The sequence below is a fragment of the Sus scrofa genome, chromosome 2, assembly GCF_000003025.6.
Source record: "Sus scrofa isolate TJ Tabasco breed Duroc chromosome 2, Sscrofa11.1, whole genome shotgun sequence".
Taxonomy (NCBI): Eukaryota; Metazoa; Chordata; class Mammalia; order Artiodactyla; family Suidae; genus Sus; species Sus scrofa.
Window position 1 is genome coordinate 74,782,735 of NC_010444.4, and position 17,313 is coordinate 74,800,047.

At 51.6% G+C, this 17,313-nt stretch overlaps 1 protein-coding gene across 2 annotated transcripts; it reads right to left on the minus strand.

Moving 5' to 3' along the window:
• NMRK2 (nicotinamide riboside kinase 2) lies at positions 3,908-8,583 on the minus strand. 2 transcript variants are annotated; one of them, XM_005661342.3, is made up of 7 exons: positions 8,288-8,583; positions 6,412-6,502; positions 5,807-5,855; positions 5,565-5,721; positions 4,995-5,050; positions 4,515-4,621; positions 3,908-4,240 (listed from the first exon to the last, which is right to left on the minus strand). In XM_005661342.3, the coding sequence occupies exons 1-7, from the start codon at positions 8,311-8,313 to the stop codon at positions 4,223-4,225; spliced, it is 504 nt and encodes a 167-aa protein (XP_005661399.1). In that variant the 5' UTR covers positions 8,314-8,583; the 3' UTR covers positions 3,908-4,222. The 2 variants fall into 2 exon arrangements, with proteins under 2 accessions (XP_005661399.1, XP_003354052.1); XM_003354004.4 differs by having other exon boundaries at positions 4,979-5,050; positions 8,288-8,566.

The following is a 17,313-nucleotide window of genomic DNA, read 5'->3' on the forward strand; positions in this document are numbered from 1 at the left end:
AGGACACAGTGACCTCTCCCTGCAGCCCCCACCCAGACCTCACACACACCGCAGCCCTCAGCAGGCACTGCAGGAAGTAAGCGATTTAGGCTGTGCAGACTTGAGGGTCTCTGGCGCAGCTCCTCAGCTCAGCCATGAAGCTGAAAAGCAGCCTCAGCTGATGCATGCTGGAATAGACATGGCTGCGGGCCAATAAAACTTTATTTATAGACACTGAAATTTGAATTTCACATAATTTGCATGTGTCATGAAATTTAATTCTTCTTGTTACTTTTTTCCATGACCATTTAAAAATGTGAACCCATTCTTAGCTCGAGGGCTGTACAAAAATATGCCATGGGCTGGACTTGGCCCATGGGCCATAGTTTGCCACCCCAGGTACTACATGCCCAGTAGACATTTGTTGAGTGGATAATGTTTAGTGCTCCATTAATCTGTGCACCCAGTTTATCTGTTTGACAGTAATGTGCTGTTAGTGAGGGCATTAATGAATTTTTCTTTCTTTCTTTTTTTTTTTTTTGTCTTTCTGCCATTTTTAGGGCTGCTGCCGTGGCATATGGAGTTTCCCAGGCTAGGGGTCTAATTGGAGCTGTAGCCGCCGGCCTATGCCAGAGCCACAGCAACGCAGGATCCGAGCCACGTCTGCAACCTACACCACAGCTCACGGCAACGCCGGATCCTTAACCCACTGAGCAAGGCCAGGGATCGAAGCAGCAACCTCATGGTTCATAGTTGGATTCGTTTACCACTGAGCCACGACGGGAACTCCTGAATTTCTGATTAAAGTCACAAATGTTGAAAATGCTACTTTTTTTTTTTTTTTTTTTTTGGTCTTTTTTTTTTGTTGTTGTTGTTGTTGCTATTTCTTGGGCCGCTCCCACGGCATATGGAGGTTCCCAGGCTAGGGGTTGAATCGGAGCTGTAGCCACCGGCCTACGCCAGAGCCACAGCAACGCGGGATCCGAGCCGCGTCTGCAACCTACACCACAGCTCACGGCAACGCCGGATCGTTAACCCACTGAGCAAGGGCAGGGACCGAACCCGCAACCTCATGGTTCCTAGTCGGATTCGTTAACCACTGCGCCACGACGGGAACTCCCCTGAAAATGCTACTGAATAAAGGTCACATTGGATTTTTTTTCTTAGCAAGTCCTAGAGGATTTTTAAAAATCTCTTTATTGAGTTAGAATGAACATACCATTCAGTTTATCCATTTAATGTATAAGTATATAATTTTTTTTTTTGTATATTCACAGGGTTGTGCAACTATCAACCACAATCAGTTTGAGAATATTTTATCCCCCTGCAAAAGAAGCCCTGTCTGCATGAGCAGTCACTCCCCGCCCCCCTCAGCCCTTGGCAACCATGAATCCACTCTCTAGCTTGGTGGATTTGCAGGGTTAGTCCTCCTGAGGCCTCTTTCTGTCTTACAGATGGGCGTCTTCTCCCTGTGTCCCCACGTGGTCTTCCGTGGGTGTGGGTGTGTCTCAGCTTCTTGTATGGACACCCATCATATTGGATTAGGGCTCATACTCACAACCCCATTTTTTAACATAGTCACTTCCAAATGCAGTCACATTCTGTGGTCCTAAGGGTCAAGGCTTTGACATGTCAGTGTGAGGGTACACAATTCAGTCCATAACAGTGTCTTTTGTTTTTGTTTTTCTTTGTTTGAAGTGAGGAGAGATTCAAATCCTGCTCAAACATACCAGGACACAGTGTTCTGAGCCATTAGGTACACAACTTGTTGTTGGCCGGGTGGGGACAGGAACCTGGGCCCTCCTGACTTTTGGCCTGTCGGCCCTGTCACCTCTCTTCTGCGGCCCCTGCAAGACAAGCAGATGTGGTGACCAGCCATCTCAGCTTGTTGGTTCTGAGGGATTTGGGGTGGGGGAGACAGGACTTCCTGTACTGAAGCTGGGAAAGTCCTTGGTAAATATGGTCAGTTTGTAGGGACAGTGGCCTGACTGGGTCTTTAGGTCGGCAGGAAAGGGCCGTGTGAAGCCTTAGCTGAAGCTAGTGCCAGGGCCATTGGGTCCTCCCAGCTCAGCTGCCGTTCGTCTGTCCATCTCAGCACTCTCCTTTGTGTCTTGCTCTGTCCTGTGTCTTGAGGCCACAGGGGCAAAGGGCGGTGGTGATGGCTATGCTGGGTGATTTTTGTTAGCAGGAAGGCTATGTTTAGAAGGGGCAGCGGCCAAGCGGACCAGCCCATTGGGAGGCTCCCAGCTGGGGCCCCAGGAAGTGAGCAGTTTCCCAGGAGCCTGGGACCCCAAACTGGGGGCAGGACATGAGCTTATAGGACCAATTTACTGCTAGGCCTGTTCTCTGGCGACGGGCAGGGAGCCTTTGGGCACACAGAGACCCCACTCCACTCCTGGACCCCACTGAAGGAAGCTTGGAGGACAGTGGGGCTGCCACAGGCAGTGAAGGGAGGGGCCTGAGCTGTGTGGCGAGTAAGGGGCAGGGGCACCCACACCCTTCGCCCTACAACCTTCTCGCTGATTGCAAGTATAGCAGGAAAGCCTGTGGGACCCTCACTGTGCCTGTACTTCTTCCTGGAACCATGCCAGAACCCAGACCTGATCCTTCCTCCTACATTCCCTTTTCTTTTTATTGAGGCAAAATTTATATAACATAAAATTAATCATTTTAAGTGAACAATTCAGTGGCATTTGGTATATTCACAATGTTATACAACTATCGTCTCTAATTCTAGAACATTCTATCACCTCCAAAAGAAACCCTGTCCTCATCAGCAGTCACTCCCCGGCCCCACACCTAGTCCCTGGCAACCATGAGTCTATCTTCCATCTCTGTGGATTTGCCTGTTCTGGGCATTTCATATGAGTGGAATCATGCAGCGTTTGTTCTTCTGTGTCTGACTTATTTTACTGAGCATAATCCATCCATGTTGTATTGAGTGTCAGTCTTTCCTTCTTCCTAAGATGGAATCATATTCCAGTGTGTGGATGGACCACGTTTTGTTTATCCTGTATTTGACGGACATTTAGGTTGGTTTCACCTTTGGGCTACTGTGAATAGTGCTAATTTGAACACTCACGTACAAGTGTTTGTTGGAACACCCGTTTTCACTCCTCTTGAGTATATTCATAGGAGAAGAATTGCTAGGTTATATGGTCATTGGTTCTTTCTTTTTTTCTTTTTTCCTTATAATTTTCAAATGTTCACTGGCTTTGTCTAAACCTGTCTGGACTGCAAGTTTTTCTTTCCTTTCTGGATTGAGTGGGGTGGGTGGCTACAGTTCCACAGCTGGCCCTGGGGCATCATCCTCAGGTCAGGTGGTACCCATCCCTCCCCTTTCTCCCCCTCCCCATCCACCTCAGTCTTTTGTCTCCCCAGGAGTCTTCCAGCCTTCCTTGGGAAAAAAGAACAGGGTCTGAGGAGACCTGAATTCAAATCCCAGCTCCCAAGCCACTGGCCATCTCTGGGCCTCAGTCTTACCATGAAATGGGTGTACATGATAAAGTGTCTCACTGATGTTCTGGGGAAGGCTTGGGGAGATACGGTTCCCGGAACAGGAAGTATGTCCCCATGAGCATCCTGTATCAAGACAGCTTCTCCATAACCCAAGGAAGTAGGTGTCACCTCTTGGTCACAGAGGAGGTGCCTGGGTGCAGTGAGGGTTGGACTCAGCAAGAGCCAGGGGCACCTCCCAACACCTGCTCTGGGCCGTGCCACGCTGTTTGTTGGAAGCTGGCAGGAAGTTTCCCTTTCTGGGGAAACTAGGCCCCAAAGACCCTCAAGCATCCACCAAGGGTCACACTGCCATGGATTTAACAGGCGGAGAGTGTAACTGCCCAGAGCTCTCAGGTCACCAGTGCACCAAAAAGAGGGGGCAGGAGAGACCTTCTCAGCACCTCAGCTACAACACGTTGGACCCCAACGATTAAAAAACAGGATCAGGTTTAATATGTAAGCCACCGTTGAGGTTACAGAAACATCTCAGGGTGGGATGCCTGGGCCCTGAGATGCTGGGCTGTGAGTGGGGCCTCCACTCTCCTATGTACAGACTTTCCCAAAGGGAAATGGTCACGCAGTGTCTGGCTGGGATGCTGCCAGCCTGGCCATATTGTGGCCGGAATTGTGTATGGGTCCCTGCAGTTGGGGGCTGGGCTCCTCCTCTCCAGCCTCGCCTAGGAGTGGTTCAGGAGCGAGTTCTGAATATCTTCCAGGACTTGGTGGAAAAGCTCCTCGCGGGACTTCATGCCATCCAGGTATACTAAAATCAGAAAAACCACAGTTAGGGGCTCTAGGGACTCAGCTGAGGGTCCAGGTCACTGGCGCTGCCACCAGGAGGTGAGGGGGGAGCCCACAGGGGATTGGCGGACTGCTGGGTCAGGAGGAAGCTGACCTGCAGAGTCAGGCTGCTGGAATAGACTGGCCACCAGGGCCCAAAGCAAGAGAGGCTGGCAGTGAGACTCAAGGAGGGACTTCTAGGTTTCCCAAATGGCCCCATTGTGATGGGACTGGCCTCATCTTATTTGGGCACTTACCCACTTCCACACCATTGGCCTCCATCTCCCGCTTATACTTCTGGTACATAGGCCACACGTGGCCATCGAAGAGACCAGGGGGATCAGGGACCGCATAGCTTCGAGTACTGGGGAGGGAGAAGGGAGAGAATGAACTACACCCATGTCACCCAAGGGGGGTGCCACTAGCAGTGCCTGGGATGTGAGAACTCAGGGACCACACCACTGAGAATGGGGACCCTGCTGATTCAGGGACCTCCAGCTGGGACCTGAGTGCCTCAACTTCTGGCATTTTCACTGGTAGGCCCTGGACATGCCCAGGGCAAGGCATAGGTGGGCCCTGTTTTTCTAGGCTGTGGGACTCAAACACAGCTCTGGCCACCCAGGTGCCTGTCAAACTGCAGCTTCAGGGTGGCTGTGTGTCCAGCGTGCATCCCTGGTTTCCTGGGCCCACTTGGGAATATAGACCGGGCCCCCAGGCTCACCTTCTTCTCCACTTACATTCTTCGTAAGGGACTGTCAGGAAGTACCGTCGGCTATACAAGTCCACCAGGGGCCTGGCAGGGGTGGGGGAACATGTCAGTGCTCAAGGGTCAAAGTACACAACCCCATGGCCTTGGCCTCCAGGGACTTTCCTGGGTGGTGAGGGCTGGGCAGGGGGTTCTGGGCCAGCTGGTTTAGGGGTAAGGGAGGGGACCAGCATCAGCCAGTCTCCTGCTATGCCTTGGAACATCCCCACACGAGGCCCCCACCCTGAGGATGGAATCCTCCCTTTCCCCCAGAGGATGGTCCCAGAGAAGTATGATGTCTTCCCCAGGGTCACACAGCAAGCCTGGGCATCCCACCCAGCCGCCTCCTCTGCCTAAGGAAGTTGAGGTAAGGAAGATTCACTTTTCCCCAGGAAGAGTGAATGTTTGCAACAGACTGTTGAGCTGAGCCCAGCTCTGCCGCCAACTCAAGCCTCCTACCGCACCTCCTGCACGCTTGGGGCTTGGTTTCCTGCCTGCCCAAATAGAGACTCGGTGACCTGGAAGGGCCCGGATTGTTTGGGGCCTGAACCTGCAGACTCACTTGTAGCTGTAGAGCAGGAAGCCTTCCAGAATGAGGATGTGGGTGTCTGAGGCATCAAGTTGGACGTTGACCCCATGGGCACGGGCGAACTTCCGGGGGCTGCTCACCCAGGCCTGCACGGTGTTCAGCATGGCCTCCATGTCCAGGGACTCCAGCACTGGAGGTAGGAGTGTGGACATTGGTGGGGTGGAGGGCCAGGGGACAGTGTGGGCAGGGGGCGTGGGGCCGCCGTCCATCCTTACCGTCCCACTGTTTGAAGCCGTCCTCCCCAACTGCTATTTGGTCTTGGGGCTGAAACAGAGGAGCCCAAGCCGCGGGCTCAGTGCCCGCCTTCCCACCTCACCCCACCTGGGGTGACAGTGCCTGGAGAGCCCACAGTGAGGGTTCAGGCGTACCTGCCTGCCCCCTCTTCCTACAGCTGATACTTATAGGCTCTTGGGGTTGTAGGCAGGGTGGGGGCTCCAGGCCAGTGCTTGGAACTTCCCCCCAACCTCTTGACTCTCAGGACCAGGAGTTGGGGAGACTCTGCATTCATTGTCTTGTTATCCCTCACCTTCCACAAAGCATTGTGGGCAGGCTCAGAGCCCATTTTGCAGATGGGAAAGCAGAGGTGCAGAGGATAAAGGGAACTGCCCAGGTGGTACAACCTCTCTGGGAACCACAGTTTTGCATTGGTTTGATGGGGAACCGGTGTGCCGTAAGAATGTGCTTAGGTGCACAGTAGGCACTCAGTAACCAAGACTGCCTGTCCCTCACTCTCCTGGTGTGGGTCAGCCCAGGGTGCCCCAGGAGGGGTCTGCTAGCCCTGAGTCTCCTCGTCCACCCATCCCCGTGTCAGGGTGGCCACCTTGAAGAAGTCATCCTGGTGGATCACGCAGCAGTTGGGCAGCGACTTGAGGAGGCTGTTGGTCAATGTGGTCTTGCCGCCGTTGGTCATGCTGTAGAGAGAGCATGAGGCTATTTGGTCCTTCCTTTGGGCCTAGCCAAGTCTGGGAAGTCCCCAGGGTCACACTCAAATCTAAAACCCAGAGAGCTAAGAAGGTATTTCTATTTATCTACTGTCAGAGGAGGCTTTCTAAGTAGCCAGCCTGGGCCGCCCAGCCCCCTTCTGCCCACTGCCCACTCAGGCCAGGCCCAGGTCTGAAGCAGAAGAGAGGCCAAGAGTATGAAAGTAAACAAAAAAGTGAACACAGTCTTAGCTGGGGAGGTAGAAGTAACTTATTCAGCGTTATTGCAAACCCAAGAGGTGGGGCTGAGAGCTCATTTTTACAGATAAGAAAACTGAGGCCCACTCGTGACTTAGCCTCACTAGGGCTTTAAGAAAAAAAGTCAAGGGAGTTCCTACTGTGTCACAGTGGAAATGAAACCAACTAGTATCCATGAGGATGCGGGTTGGACCCCTGGCCTTGCTCCGTGGGTTAAGGACCTGGCATTGTCGTGAGCTGTGGTGCAGGTTGCAGATGCAGCTCTGATCCCATGTTGCTGTTGCTGTGGTTGTGGCATAGGCCGACAGCTGCAGCTCTGATTTGATCCCTAGCCTGGAAACTTCCGTGTGCTGTGGGAGTGGCCCTAAAAAGCAAAAAAAAAAAAAAAAAAAAAAAAAACCAAAAAAACCAAAAACCAAAAACCAGCCAACCAACCAAAAAATCAAAGTGTTAAAGCAAGTGCAAATTGGGGGGGGGGATAATTTGTGATAGGGACAGAGGGAAAGGATAGTGAAAAAAGCTATTGGCAAAATAGGATGACCAGCTCCTTCCAGCTTGCCCTCGGGTGGCTCTGATTTTAGTGCTGAAAAGTCCCAGATCCCAGGGACCCTTCCATGCCAGGAAAAAGAGGGCAGATGGTCACCCTAAGGACTCTGGACCGGGCTGATGAAGGACAGAGAAGGGTAACTGTCAGGCCTTTCTGGAAATGAGTGTCCCTTTGACCTGGTTGTCCCTGCTCTAGGAATCGGGTGGAAAGCTGGGTGTGGAGGTGGGGGAGCTTCAGCTGTTTAAAAGGGCTGATAAGAAAGGTGACCCCATACATTAGGGGGAGCAGGTTAGAACGGTGATCCTGATATTAATTTGTTGGGCCAGCTATGGAACACACAGACCCAGCACAGGAAGAAATAGGGGCCCTTATCTCACTTTATGAGGAATTTCAAGAGGGTGATAGAGCATTAATTGAGGGGGTGGGAGCCCCAGGCCACCCCTGCCTGTGCTCAGTGCTTCCCGGGCGTCATCCTAAAGGCTCGGTTATTGGTAATAAAATGGAGAGTTTCAATCCCAGGAAGGCAAGGCTCCTGCCAGAGGTCAGCAGAAGTGGCTTCAAAGGCAGGTGTCACACAGTCATAGGGAGTGCCATTCTGGGGACCCCTCTACCTGACCACATGCCTCCCTGAGTTTGGTGTCTCTCCACCCCCACCCCTACAGCAGCCCAGTGCCTTAAGGAGGGCCTGCCTGAGCTTTATAAAGTCTAATCCCACTCAGTCTAGTAGGGGTGGGGAAGGGATTTCCACTTGGAAATTTAAAGCTGGGTCTGGCACCCAGACCACTCAGACCACCAGACTGAACCACCTAGGGTAGAGACCGCACTCCAACCTTGGGCAGTGGGCCTCTGTGACCCGAGGCTCCAGGCAGCCCTCCATTTGTTCCTTGGCCCATACAGGGGCTTGCCCGCCCTATCCTGCATGCTCCACCATTGCCCACGCGAGGCGGTCTGCCACGGCCCCTGACACTCACCCTCCGATGCCCACGATGTATTTCATCTCTGCTTGGAGGGGCGGCGGGGACCGCGCTCGGCAGGCGGACTCCTGACTACCAGGCACCTGGCTAGGTCCGACCCCTCAATGCCCTTGGGCTCCGGCGCGAGTCCCAGCTTCATTGAGAAAACCCCGCACCTTTATAGGCCTGGGCAGCCTGGAGGCCGCCCCGGGGGAGGTGGCCCAAGGCCTATAGGGAGTGCAGTTTTCAAGGGGGAGGGTTCCCGGTGGGGGCACCAGCACCTGTTCTACCGGATGGAAATAGCTCCACGCTGTCTTTTGCCTAAATTAGTCACGGGCCAGCTGGGCAGGGGGGTGTGGGTGGATGTCACTCTGAAGCCTCTTCCCCGCCTCCCTTCCTCCTCCCACTCCTTGCTCCTAGCCAGACTGCCCATGGGACAGATAACCGGCCACACATCTTCCCTTCCTAAAAATATCCGGCTCAGTGTGTCCCCTCACCTGACCCTGACATTAAGGCTGGTTCTGGTGGCTGAGAGAGGGAACTCACCCCCACCCCCCACCTCTGTCTCCAGCCATAGCAGCCGGCCAGCCCCACAGGTCCCTGCACCACGGGGAACTTCCTTTCCTAAGGGTGTTGCTGCCAAGATAGGCTTAAAGTCCAGAGTGGTGAATCCCAAGATAGCTTTGTTCTGGTGACCCTGGCCATCAGAACATATCAACGTGACACCAGGGACCGTTCATCCAGTGCCCATGTGAGGCCTGGAGTTGCTGGGTTTGGCTTAAGGCTTCTCAGCAGCTGAGGGGTTGGGGAAGGTCTGGTCCTGCTGATTCCTGCTCTATCCCTGCCCCCTTACTGACCAGCTGGGACTACGTCACCAACCACACCTCCCCACAGACCAAATCTTTTGGTTTCAGGACCCCCTTTCACTCTTCAAAAGAACTGAGGACCCCCAAGGAGCTTTTGTGTCAATGGATTATCATCATCCACATTTACCACGTTACAAATTAAAACAAAACTTAGGAGTTCCCATTGTGGCTCAGTGATAACAAATCCGACTAGTATCCATGAAGATGCAGGTTCGATACCTGGCCGTGCTCAGTGGGTTAAGGATCTGGTGTTGCTGTGACCTGTGGTATGGATCGCAGACAGGACTTGGGTCCTGCATTGCGGTGGCTGTTGTGTAGGCCAGCAGGTGTGGTTCCGATTGGACCCCCTAGCTTGGAAACTTCCATATGCCGCAGGTGCGGCCCTAAAAAAAGTTATAAAAGTAAAAATAATGTATGCGTTCCCTCTGTGCTTCATCTGGTTAAGGATGTGGTGTCACCGCAGCTGTGGCTCCAATTCAATCCCTGGCCCAGGAACTTCCATATGCTATGACTGTGGCAAAAAAAAATGTAAATATAATATTTTTAATGAAGAACAATTACATGTAAAAAATTAAGAGAGTGGGCTTGATGGAGTTCCCTGGTGCTTCAGCAGGTTAAAAACTTGGTGTTGTCACTGCTGTGTCTTGGGTTGCTGCTGTGGCATGGGTTAAATTCCTGGCCTGGGAACTTCCATCTGTCATAGTCTTGGCCCAAAAAAAAAAAAATCGATGAAGCATGAAAATAGACATTTCAGAGTTCCGATTGTGGCTCAGCAGTTAATGAACCCGACTAGCATCCATGAAGACTTGGGTTCAATCCCTGTCGTCACTTAGTGGATTAAGGATCTGGAGTTGCCGTGAGCTGTGGTGTAGGTCACAGTCGGCTTGGATCCTGTGTTGCTGTGGCTCTGGCATAGGCCAGCGACTACAGCTGCGACTGGACCCCTAGCCTGGGAACCTCCATATGCCGCAGGTGCAGCCCTAAAAAGACCAAAAAAAAAAAAAAAAAAAAAGGCATTTCTTCGAATAGGGTATACTCGTGGCCAACAAGCACATGAAAAGATGCTCAGGTCACTATCAGGGAAATGCAGATCAAAACCACAGTGAGACACTCTCATACCCATTAGGATGGCCATAGGCCAAAAGATGGACCATAGCAGGTGTTGATGAGGATGGAGAGAAATGGGCAACTCTGAATGGGAAATGGGACAGTCGCTATGGAAAATAGTTTGGTGGGTTTGATGACGCAATTTCACTTCTAGGTATCTACCCAAGAGAAATGAAAACAGATCTCCACAGAAGCTTGTACATGAATGTTTATAGCAGTATAATCCACAGGAGCTGAAAGGTGGAAACAACCCAGGTGTCCATCAGCATATGATAAATAGGTACATAAGTTGTGGTGCATCCACAGACTGGGGTATTATTCTGCCATGAGAAAAGAGGGAAGCACTGACACTCACTACTATGTGGATGAACCTTAAGACCATGATGCTCAGTGAGAGAAGCAGACACGGAAGGACACATAGTGTGAAATTCTATGGATGGGAAATGTCAACAACAGGCAGATGCACAGAGACAGAGAGTGGATTCCTGGTTGCCAGAGGTTGGAGTAGAAATGCAGAGTGATTACTTATACGGTGTTCTTTTGGGAGGATGAAAATGTTCTAGAATTAGCTAGAGGTGAGGTTGCACAGCAGTGTGAATGCACTGTTACTGAAGTGTATACTTTACAATAGTGTTTAGTTATATACTGTGAATCTCACCTCAGAGAACAACAACAAAACGCTGAGAACCCTTCCAGCTGCAGTCAGAGCGAAAGGACATGTCATTACAGTAGAAGGATCAGAAAGATGTCCTGCTGCTGGCTGTGAGGGTAGAGGAGGGGCCAAAAGCCAAGGATGTGGATGCCTCCAGAAGCTGGAAAAGGCAGGAAACATTCTGCCCTGTAGTCTCCAGAAGGAACCAGCTCTGCCCACACCTGAATTTTAGCCCTGTGAGGCCTGTGTCAGCTCTACCTTCAGAACTGTCAGAGAATAAATTCATGTTGTTTAAGCTCCCCCCCCACAAATTTTTAAGGTAAAAGAATGTATTGTTCTACATTTTTGTAAACCTCTTAAATGTCTGACTTAGTAGAAGGCAGTTAGGTTCTCATATCTGCTTGTTCAGTCTGTTTGCATAGGATGTTTTGGTTGATGTGTAGGAAGAAAACCCAGCCTCAGAGAGAGAGGTGAGGAAGATTTTTTTTCGTTTTTCTTCTTTTTTCTTTTTTTTGGGGGGGCTGCACCCATGACATATGGAATTTCCCAGGCTAGGTGTCGAATTGGAACTATAGCTGCTGGCCTATGCCACAGTCATAGCAATGCCAGATCTGAGCCGAGTCTGCGACCTACACCACAGCTCACGGCAATGCTGGGTCAGGGGTCAAACTTGCATCCTCATGGATAGTAGTTGGATTTGTTACCACTGAGCCACAACAGGAACTCCAAGGAGGATTTTTTTTTTTTGAGAGGATTTATTTATTTATTTATTTTTTAAGGGCCATACCCAGGGCATATGGAGGTTCCCAGGCTAAGGGTCTAATCAGAGCTGTTGCCGCCAGCCTACGCCAGGGCCACAGCAATGCCAGAGCTGAGCCACATCTGCGACCTACACCACAGCTCACGGCAACGCCAGATTCTTAACCCACTGAGCGAGGACAGGGATCGAACCTGCAACCTCATGGTTCCTAGTCGGACTTGTTTCCACTATGCCACAATGGGAACTCCTGAGAGGAGGATTTAATAGCCTCTTTAGGTCATCAAGCATAGACTTTTTTGTCCTACACCCAACAAGACAGGTAGAGGTTTATGAAGGTGGGTTGTTCTCTTTCATTCTCTGTTCCATTAAAATACACTGATCTGTCTTTGCACTTTTTTTTGGTCATGCCCACAGCATGTGGAGGTTCCCTCGACAGGGATCGAACCCTCACTACAGCAGTGATCCAAGCCGCGGCAGTGACAACAGTGCATCCTTAACCCACTGGGCCATAAGAAACTCCTGTAGTTGCACTTTGAATGGATCTTTTGCCCATGAGTGATTTTGACCTCGAAGACCCCGTGAAAGGTCTCAGTGACCGCCACCCTTACCCACCCCAGACACACTTTTAAGAACCTCTGGTTAAGAATCCTGAGTTTGAATCCTATTTCTGCCACTTGCCAGCTGGGGGAGCTCAGGCCCTGCCCTGGCATCTCTGTACCTCACTGTTCTCATCTCTATAACAGGAGGCTGCTGGCCTCAACCAAGGGAGGAGGCTGTCTTTGACCTTGGGCTCCCACCTCCAGGGGGTTTTATGAAGGGAGGTTGCCCTGTCCTACCCATCATTTACCTCTCACTCAACAGCCAGAGCTGCTGCTACAAGGGCCTTTGTATATGCCAGTCTCTCCTCTGGGAGGTCCCCTATCTAAGCCTCCTCCCTCGGGCTAACTTTGCCCAAGTCATCTTGTGCCAGCTTGGACATCCCCTCCTCCAGGAAGCCTTTCTGGATTCTCCCTCCCTCCCTCCACACCATGAGTTCCCTCTGGGGCAGACAGGGCCAGATGTGTCTTGTTCTTGGGTGTATCCTCAGTGCCCAACAAGGCTGGGCCTACCAGACAGAGGCTCCCTACATGGTAGCAGAAGGAATAAGTAAAACAGGAAGAGGTGGGAGCGTTGAATCCAGCCTCCAGGTGAAGTGAGGGGATTCCGGTAGGAATCCTGCTAAGTCAGTATAGCCAGAATCCTCCCTTAGCCCTCTTGCCTCCTCCTACTGATTCTCTGGCCACCAACCCTGCCTGCTCCCTGGCTGTGAACCTGCTGCCTGTGCTGTATTTGGAGTGGAGCCTGGCTCTACGTGGGTGGAGATCTCTCCCCAACTGCAGTGGCTCCTGAGTACAATCCTGTTTTGCTCTGCAAATTGTCTGGCACTGATTTTTCTTTAAACCTGCTCCCTCTCTGTGGTGGCCAGAGGGAGCTTTGTAAAAAACCTGACCAAGTGTTGTCTTTTCTCTGTTCCAATTCTCCTGTGACCCCCACCCGACGTCCTCATTTACATTTAGAAGTCTTTTGGAGGAGTTCCCGTAGTGGCTCAGTGGGTTAAGAACCCAACTAGTATCCATGAGGATATGGGTTCAATCCCTGGGCTTGCCCAGTGGGTTAAGGATCTGGTATTGCCATGAGCTGTGGTGTAGGTCACAGATGAGGCTCAGATCTGGTGTTGCTGTGGCTGTGGTGTAGGCTGGCAATTGCAGCTCCAATTTGACACCTAGCCTGGGAGCTTCCATTTGCTGTGGGTATGGCCCTAAAAAGACACACACACACACACACACACACACACACACACACACACACACACACACGCGAAGAACAAGAAGCCCACTGGCCTCACCCCAGGCCCTGCCCTGTCTTTCTCTCCATGGCTGACTTTCCTGCATCTCACCAGCAGGATGGTAAAAACAGCTGCTCAGGACCAACCAGTGATGGAGACAGAAAGTTACTGATGCTGTTGATAGCTAGTTAATGGACTCATCTAGTAGTCTCAGGCAGGACTGACCTGGTACAGAGGTCAGGAGAGGTCACTGGGCAACTAACTTGCTCAGGGGCAGAGTGAGCAAATGGCCAAGTTGGGGGTCTTGCCCACTGGCCCCCACCTGCTTCTCCCCTCCAGCCCCACTGGGTCACAGTTCCCATGTTGGCAGTGAGTTGGACCTGTGACCCTGAGCTGCATCAGGTCACCCTTGGCAGGAGGAAAGCCAGCTCCAGGATGTGACCTCTGGCCCAGTTTCAGTGGCTAGAATTTCCCGAGAGCCTCCTTGTGGGGCATGTGGCCCAAGCCACAGGTGATGTGACCTGCCCAGATAGAGGACTTGGCAGAGCACCGCTGGGAGGCCTCCCGGTTGGCTCTCCCTGGCACATAGGCTCCCAATGCAGACGGCCCATTGGTCTAAGGTCATTAAAAGTGATCATCCTGGAGTTCCCGTCGTGGCGCAGTGGTTAACGAATCCGACTAGGAACCATGAGGTTGTGGGTTCGATCCCTGGCCTTGCTCAGTGGGTTAACGATCCGGCGTTGCCGTGGGCTGTGGTGTAGGTTGCAGACGTGGCTCGGATCCCGCGTTGCTGTGGCTCTGGCGTAGGCTGGCAGCTACAGCTCCGATTAGACCCCTAGCCTGGGAACCTCCATATGCCGCGGGAGCAGCCCAAGAAATGGCAAAAAGACACACACAAAAAAGTGATCATCCTGTCCCATAGTGTGTGACTATCCTTATAGGAAACATCCAGAACAGGCAAATCCACAGAGACAGAGTAGATTCCTAGTTCCCATGGGCTAAGGGAGGGATAGAGGGTGACTACTGATAGGGACAGAGTCTCCTTTTTGGGTGATGGAAAAGTTCTGGATCTAGACAGAGGTAATGGCACTAAAACATTGTGAATGTGCTAAATGCTACTAATAGTAAATTAAAAAAAGAAGTGAGGAGTTCCCATCATGGCTCAGCAGTTGTCGAACTCAGCTAGCATCCATGAGGATGCGGGTTTGATCCCTGGCCTTGCTCAGTGGGTTAAGGATCCGGTGTTGTCTTGAGCTGTGGTTGTAGGTCGCAGACATGGCTCAGAACTCGAGTTGCTATGACTGTGGTGTAGGCTGGCGGTTACAGCTCCAATTGTACCCCTAACCTGGGAACTTCCATATGCCATGGGTGTGGCCCTAAAAAGACAAAAAAAAAGAAAAGAAAAAAAAAGTGACCATGCCGTATTTAGCTCTGGGTTCCGAAGAACACCCACCACAGGGAGTCTGGCCCCTGGCCCTTTCCCCCTGCACTCCTTCAGCGACTTTTCATTCTTCTGCTCCTGGCTCACCCAGCTCTGTCCAGCCTCTAGGCTTTGCCCTTGCCAGCCTCTCCGCCAGGGTTATCTTTCTGCCAGCCTGTTGGCCTGGCTAACTGCTACTTCTCTCTGGTTTCCAATCAGAGAGGACCTCCCCCTCCCCTACGAGGGACCCTTCCTAGTCTTTCCTCCTGGTTGCCAATGAGGCTCTGGTTCCCTGCATCAAACTTTCCCACTGCGCTGGGAGCAACATGAGGGGTGCTTGGTCCCGGAGGGGCCCCCAATACTCAGAAGATGAATGAATGAATGAGTGAATGAACGAGTGAGGTTCTCAAGAACCCTCTTAGAATAATCAGAGATGAGACGGGGTGGGGAAGGGAGTGGGTCCATTACCCCTAAACATTGCAACCCATGATCCCAGCTCCAGCTCTGCTGTCTTCAGCCCCCTTCCTTGTCCCCCCATGCAGGCCTGTCCCTCAACAATCCCCGTGAAGCCACCCACTCTGTGAAGGGAGTCTCAACTGATACCACAGAGGCAGGATGGCAGAGGCAGTGAGCTTGCACCTGTTGTCTCCTTCCATCAACCTGATGGTGAGGTGCTACCAGCAGGTCCCCAAATCCTGGGCATGGACAAAGGGAGGACTGCTTCTGTCCCTGTCATGGGAGGTTCCATTCTGACCCTTTGAGGGGCACAGCCCCCCAGCTGTCCTGCAACTGACAGAGGGCTTGGGGGTCCCTGGTCCTGTGATGGGGTGGCCAGCAGGGATGAAGCTTAGGGTTGGGCCTTAGACCCATCACTCCGTTCATGTGACCCCAGGAGAGCCATGTCATCTCTCCATGCCTCAGACTTCTCCTCAGTAACATGGGAACTGTGCTAGGTTGGGCTTGGACTATTATTACTACTGTTACTATTATTATTATTGTGGTATTATAATTTATAAGAAGAAACATAAATTTGGTCTTGTCCCAGTTCCTGGAAGACGGCTCCTAAAACCCTTGTTTCCTAACTGATGAGAGGGAACATCTTTTGTTTTAATAATTGGTCTTGTCCTCTGTTCTGAAATAGCTCCAGAGAATGAAGATGAAAGAGATGTCTTTTGCTATCCTTTTTTTTTTTTTTTTTTTTTTTTTTTTTTTTTTTTTTTTTTTTGCTTTTTAGGGCCACACCTGTGGCATGTAGAGGTTCCCAGGCTAGGGGTCAAATCAGAGCTACAGCTGCAGGCCTATACCTGCAGGATCTGAGCTGAGTCTGTGACCTACACCACAGCTCACGCCAACACTGGAATTCCCGACCCACCATTTGAATGAGGCCAGGGATCAAACCTGCATCCTCACAGATACTGGTCAGATTTGTTTCCGCTGTGCCATGATGGGAACTCCTCTTCTACTATTCTTTTTTTTTTTTTTTTTTTTTTTTTTTTTTGTCTTTTTGCTATTTCTTTGGGCCGCTCCCGCAGCATATGGAGGTTCCCAGGCTAGGGGTCTAATCGGAGCTGTAGCTACTGGCCTACGCCAGAGCCACAGCAACGTGGGATCCGAGCCGCATCTGCAACCTACACCACAGCTCACGGCAACGCCGGATCATTAACCCACTGAGCAAGGGCAGGGACCGAACCCGCAACCTCATGGTTCCTAGTCGGATTCGTTAACCACTGTGCCACGACGGGAACTCCTCTTCTGCTATTCTTAGCAAGTCCTTTCAACCACACCTGAGATGCTATGAGATGACTTTTGGAAAGGCCCAATAACCACAGGATGGGGGCCGGTGGCCAGGGGAACCCCCCACTGTGGGAACTTTCAGCACCACCCTAGCCTCTCCAGGGAGTGGGGAGGGGGTGGAATTGAGTTAATCACCAATGGTCAGTGGTTTAATCAATTGTACCTATGTGATGGCACCTCCAAAAATCCTTTAAGGATTCCAGTGGAGCTTCCAGGTGGGCGGACACTGGAAAGGGCCAGGAGGGTGGTACCCAGAGGAGGCATGGAAGATCTGCTCCCTTTCCAGCACCTCGCCCGGGGTGTCTCTTCCATCTGAGTTGCATCCTTTTATAATACCTGCAGTTGACTGTGGTTTGAAGAGGGGACAGGCTTGTGGGGCTGAGCCCTTTACCTGTAAGTTCTGCCCAAACCAGTAGTGTCAGGATTGAGTTGAATTGTCAGACACAGCTGGTGTCTGCCAGGAATTGGAGAATTGTTTAATAACAGTGGTGATTATTATTAACTGCTGACTAAATGATTCCAGAGAGACTTGGGGGCAGGAAAGGAACTTGAATCACACAGAGGCAGAGCTGAAAAGGGCCTCAGAAAGAACCAGCCTGGGTCGCCCCTGATTGCATAGC

Excerpts from the sequence above, each read along its gene's own strand:
- NMRK2 (XM_003354004.4), bottom strand. The coding sequence starts at position 8,313 with ATGAAATACATCGTGGGCATCGGAGG. Across the intron at positions 5,722-5,806 it reads CGGCTTCAAACAGTGGGACG|TGCTGGAGTCCCTGGACATG; the intron begins GTAAGGATGGAC and ends TCCTACCTCCAG. Across the intron at positions 4,241-4,514 it reads GGCCAATGGTGTGGAAGTGG|TATACCTGGATGGCATGAAG; the intron begins GTAAGTGCCCAA and ends TTCTGATTTTAG.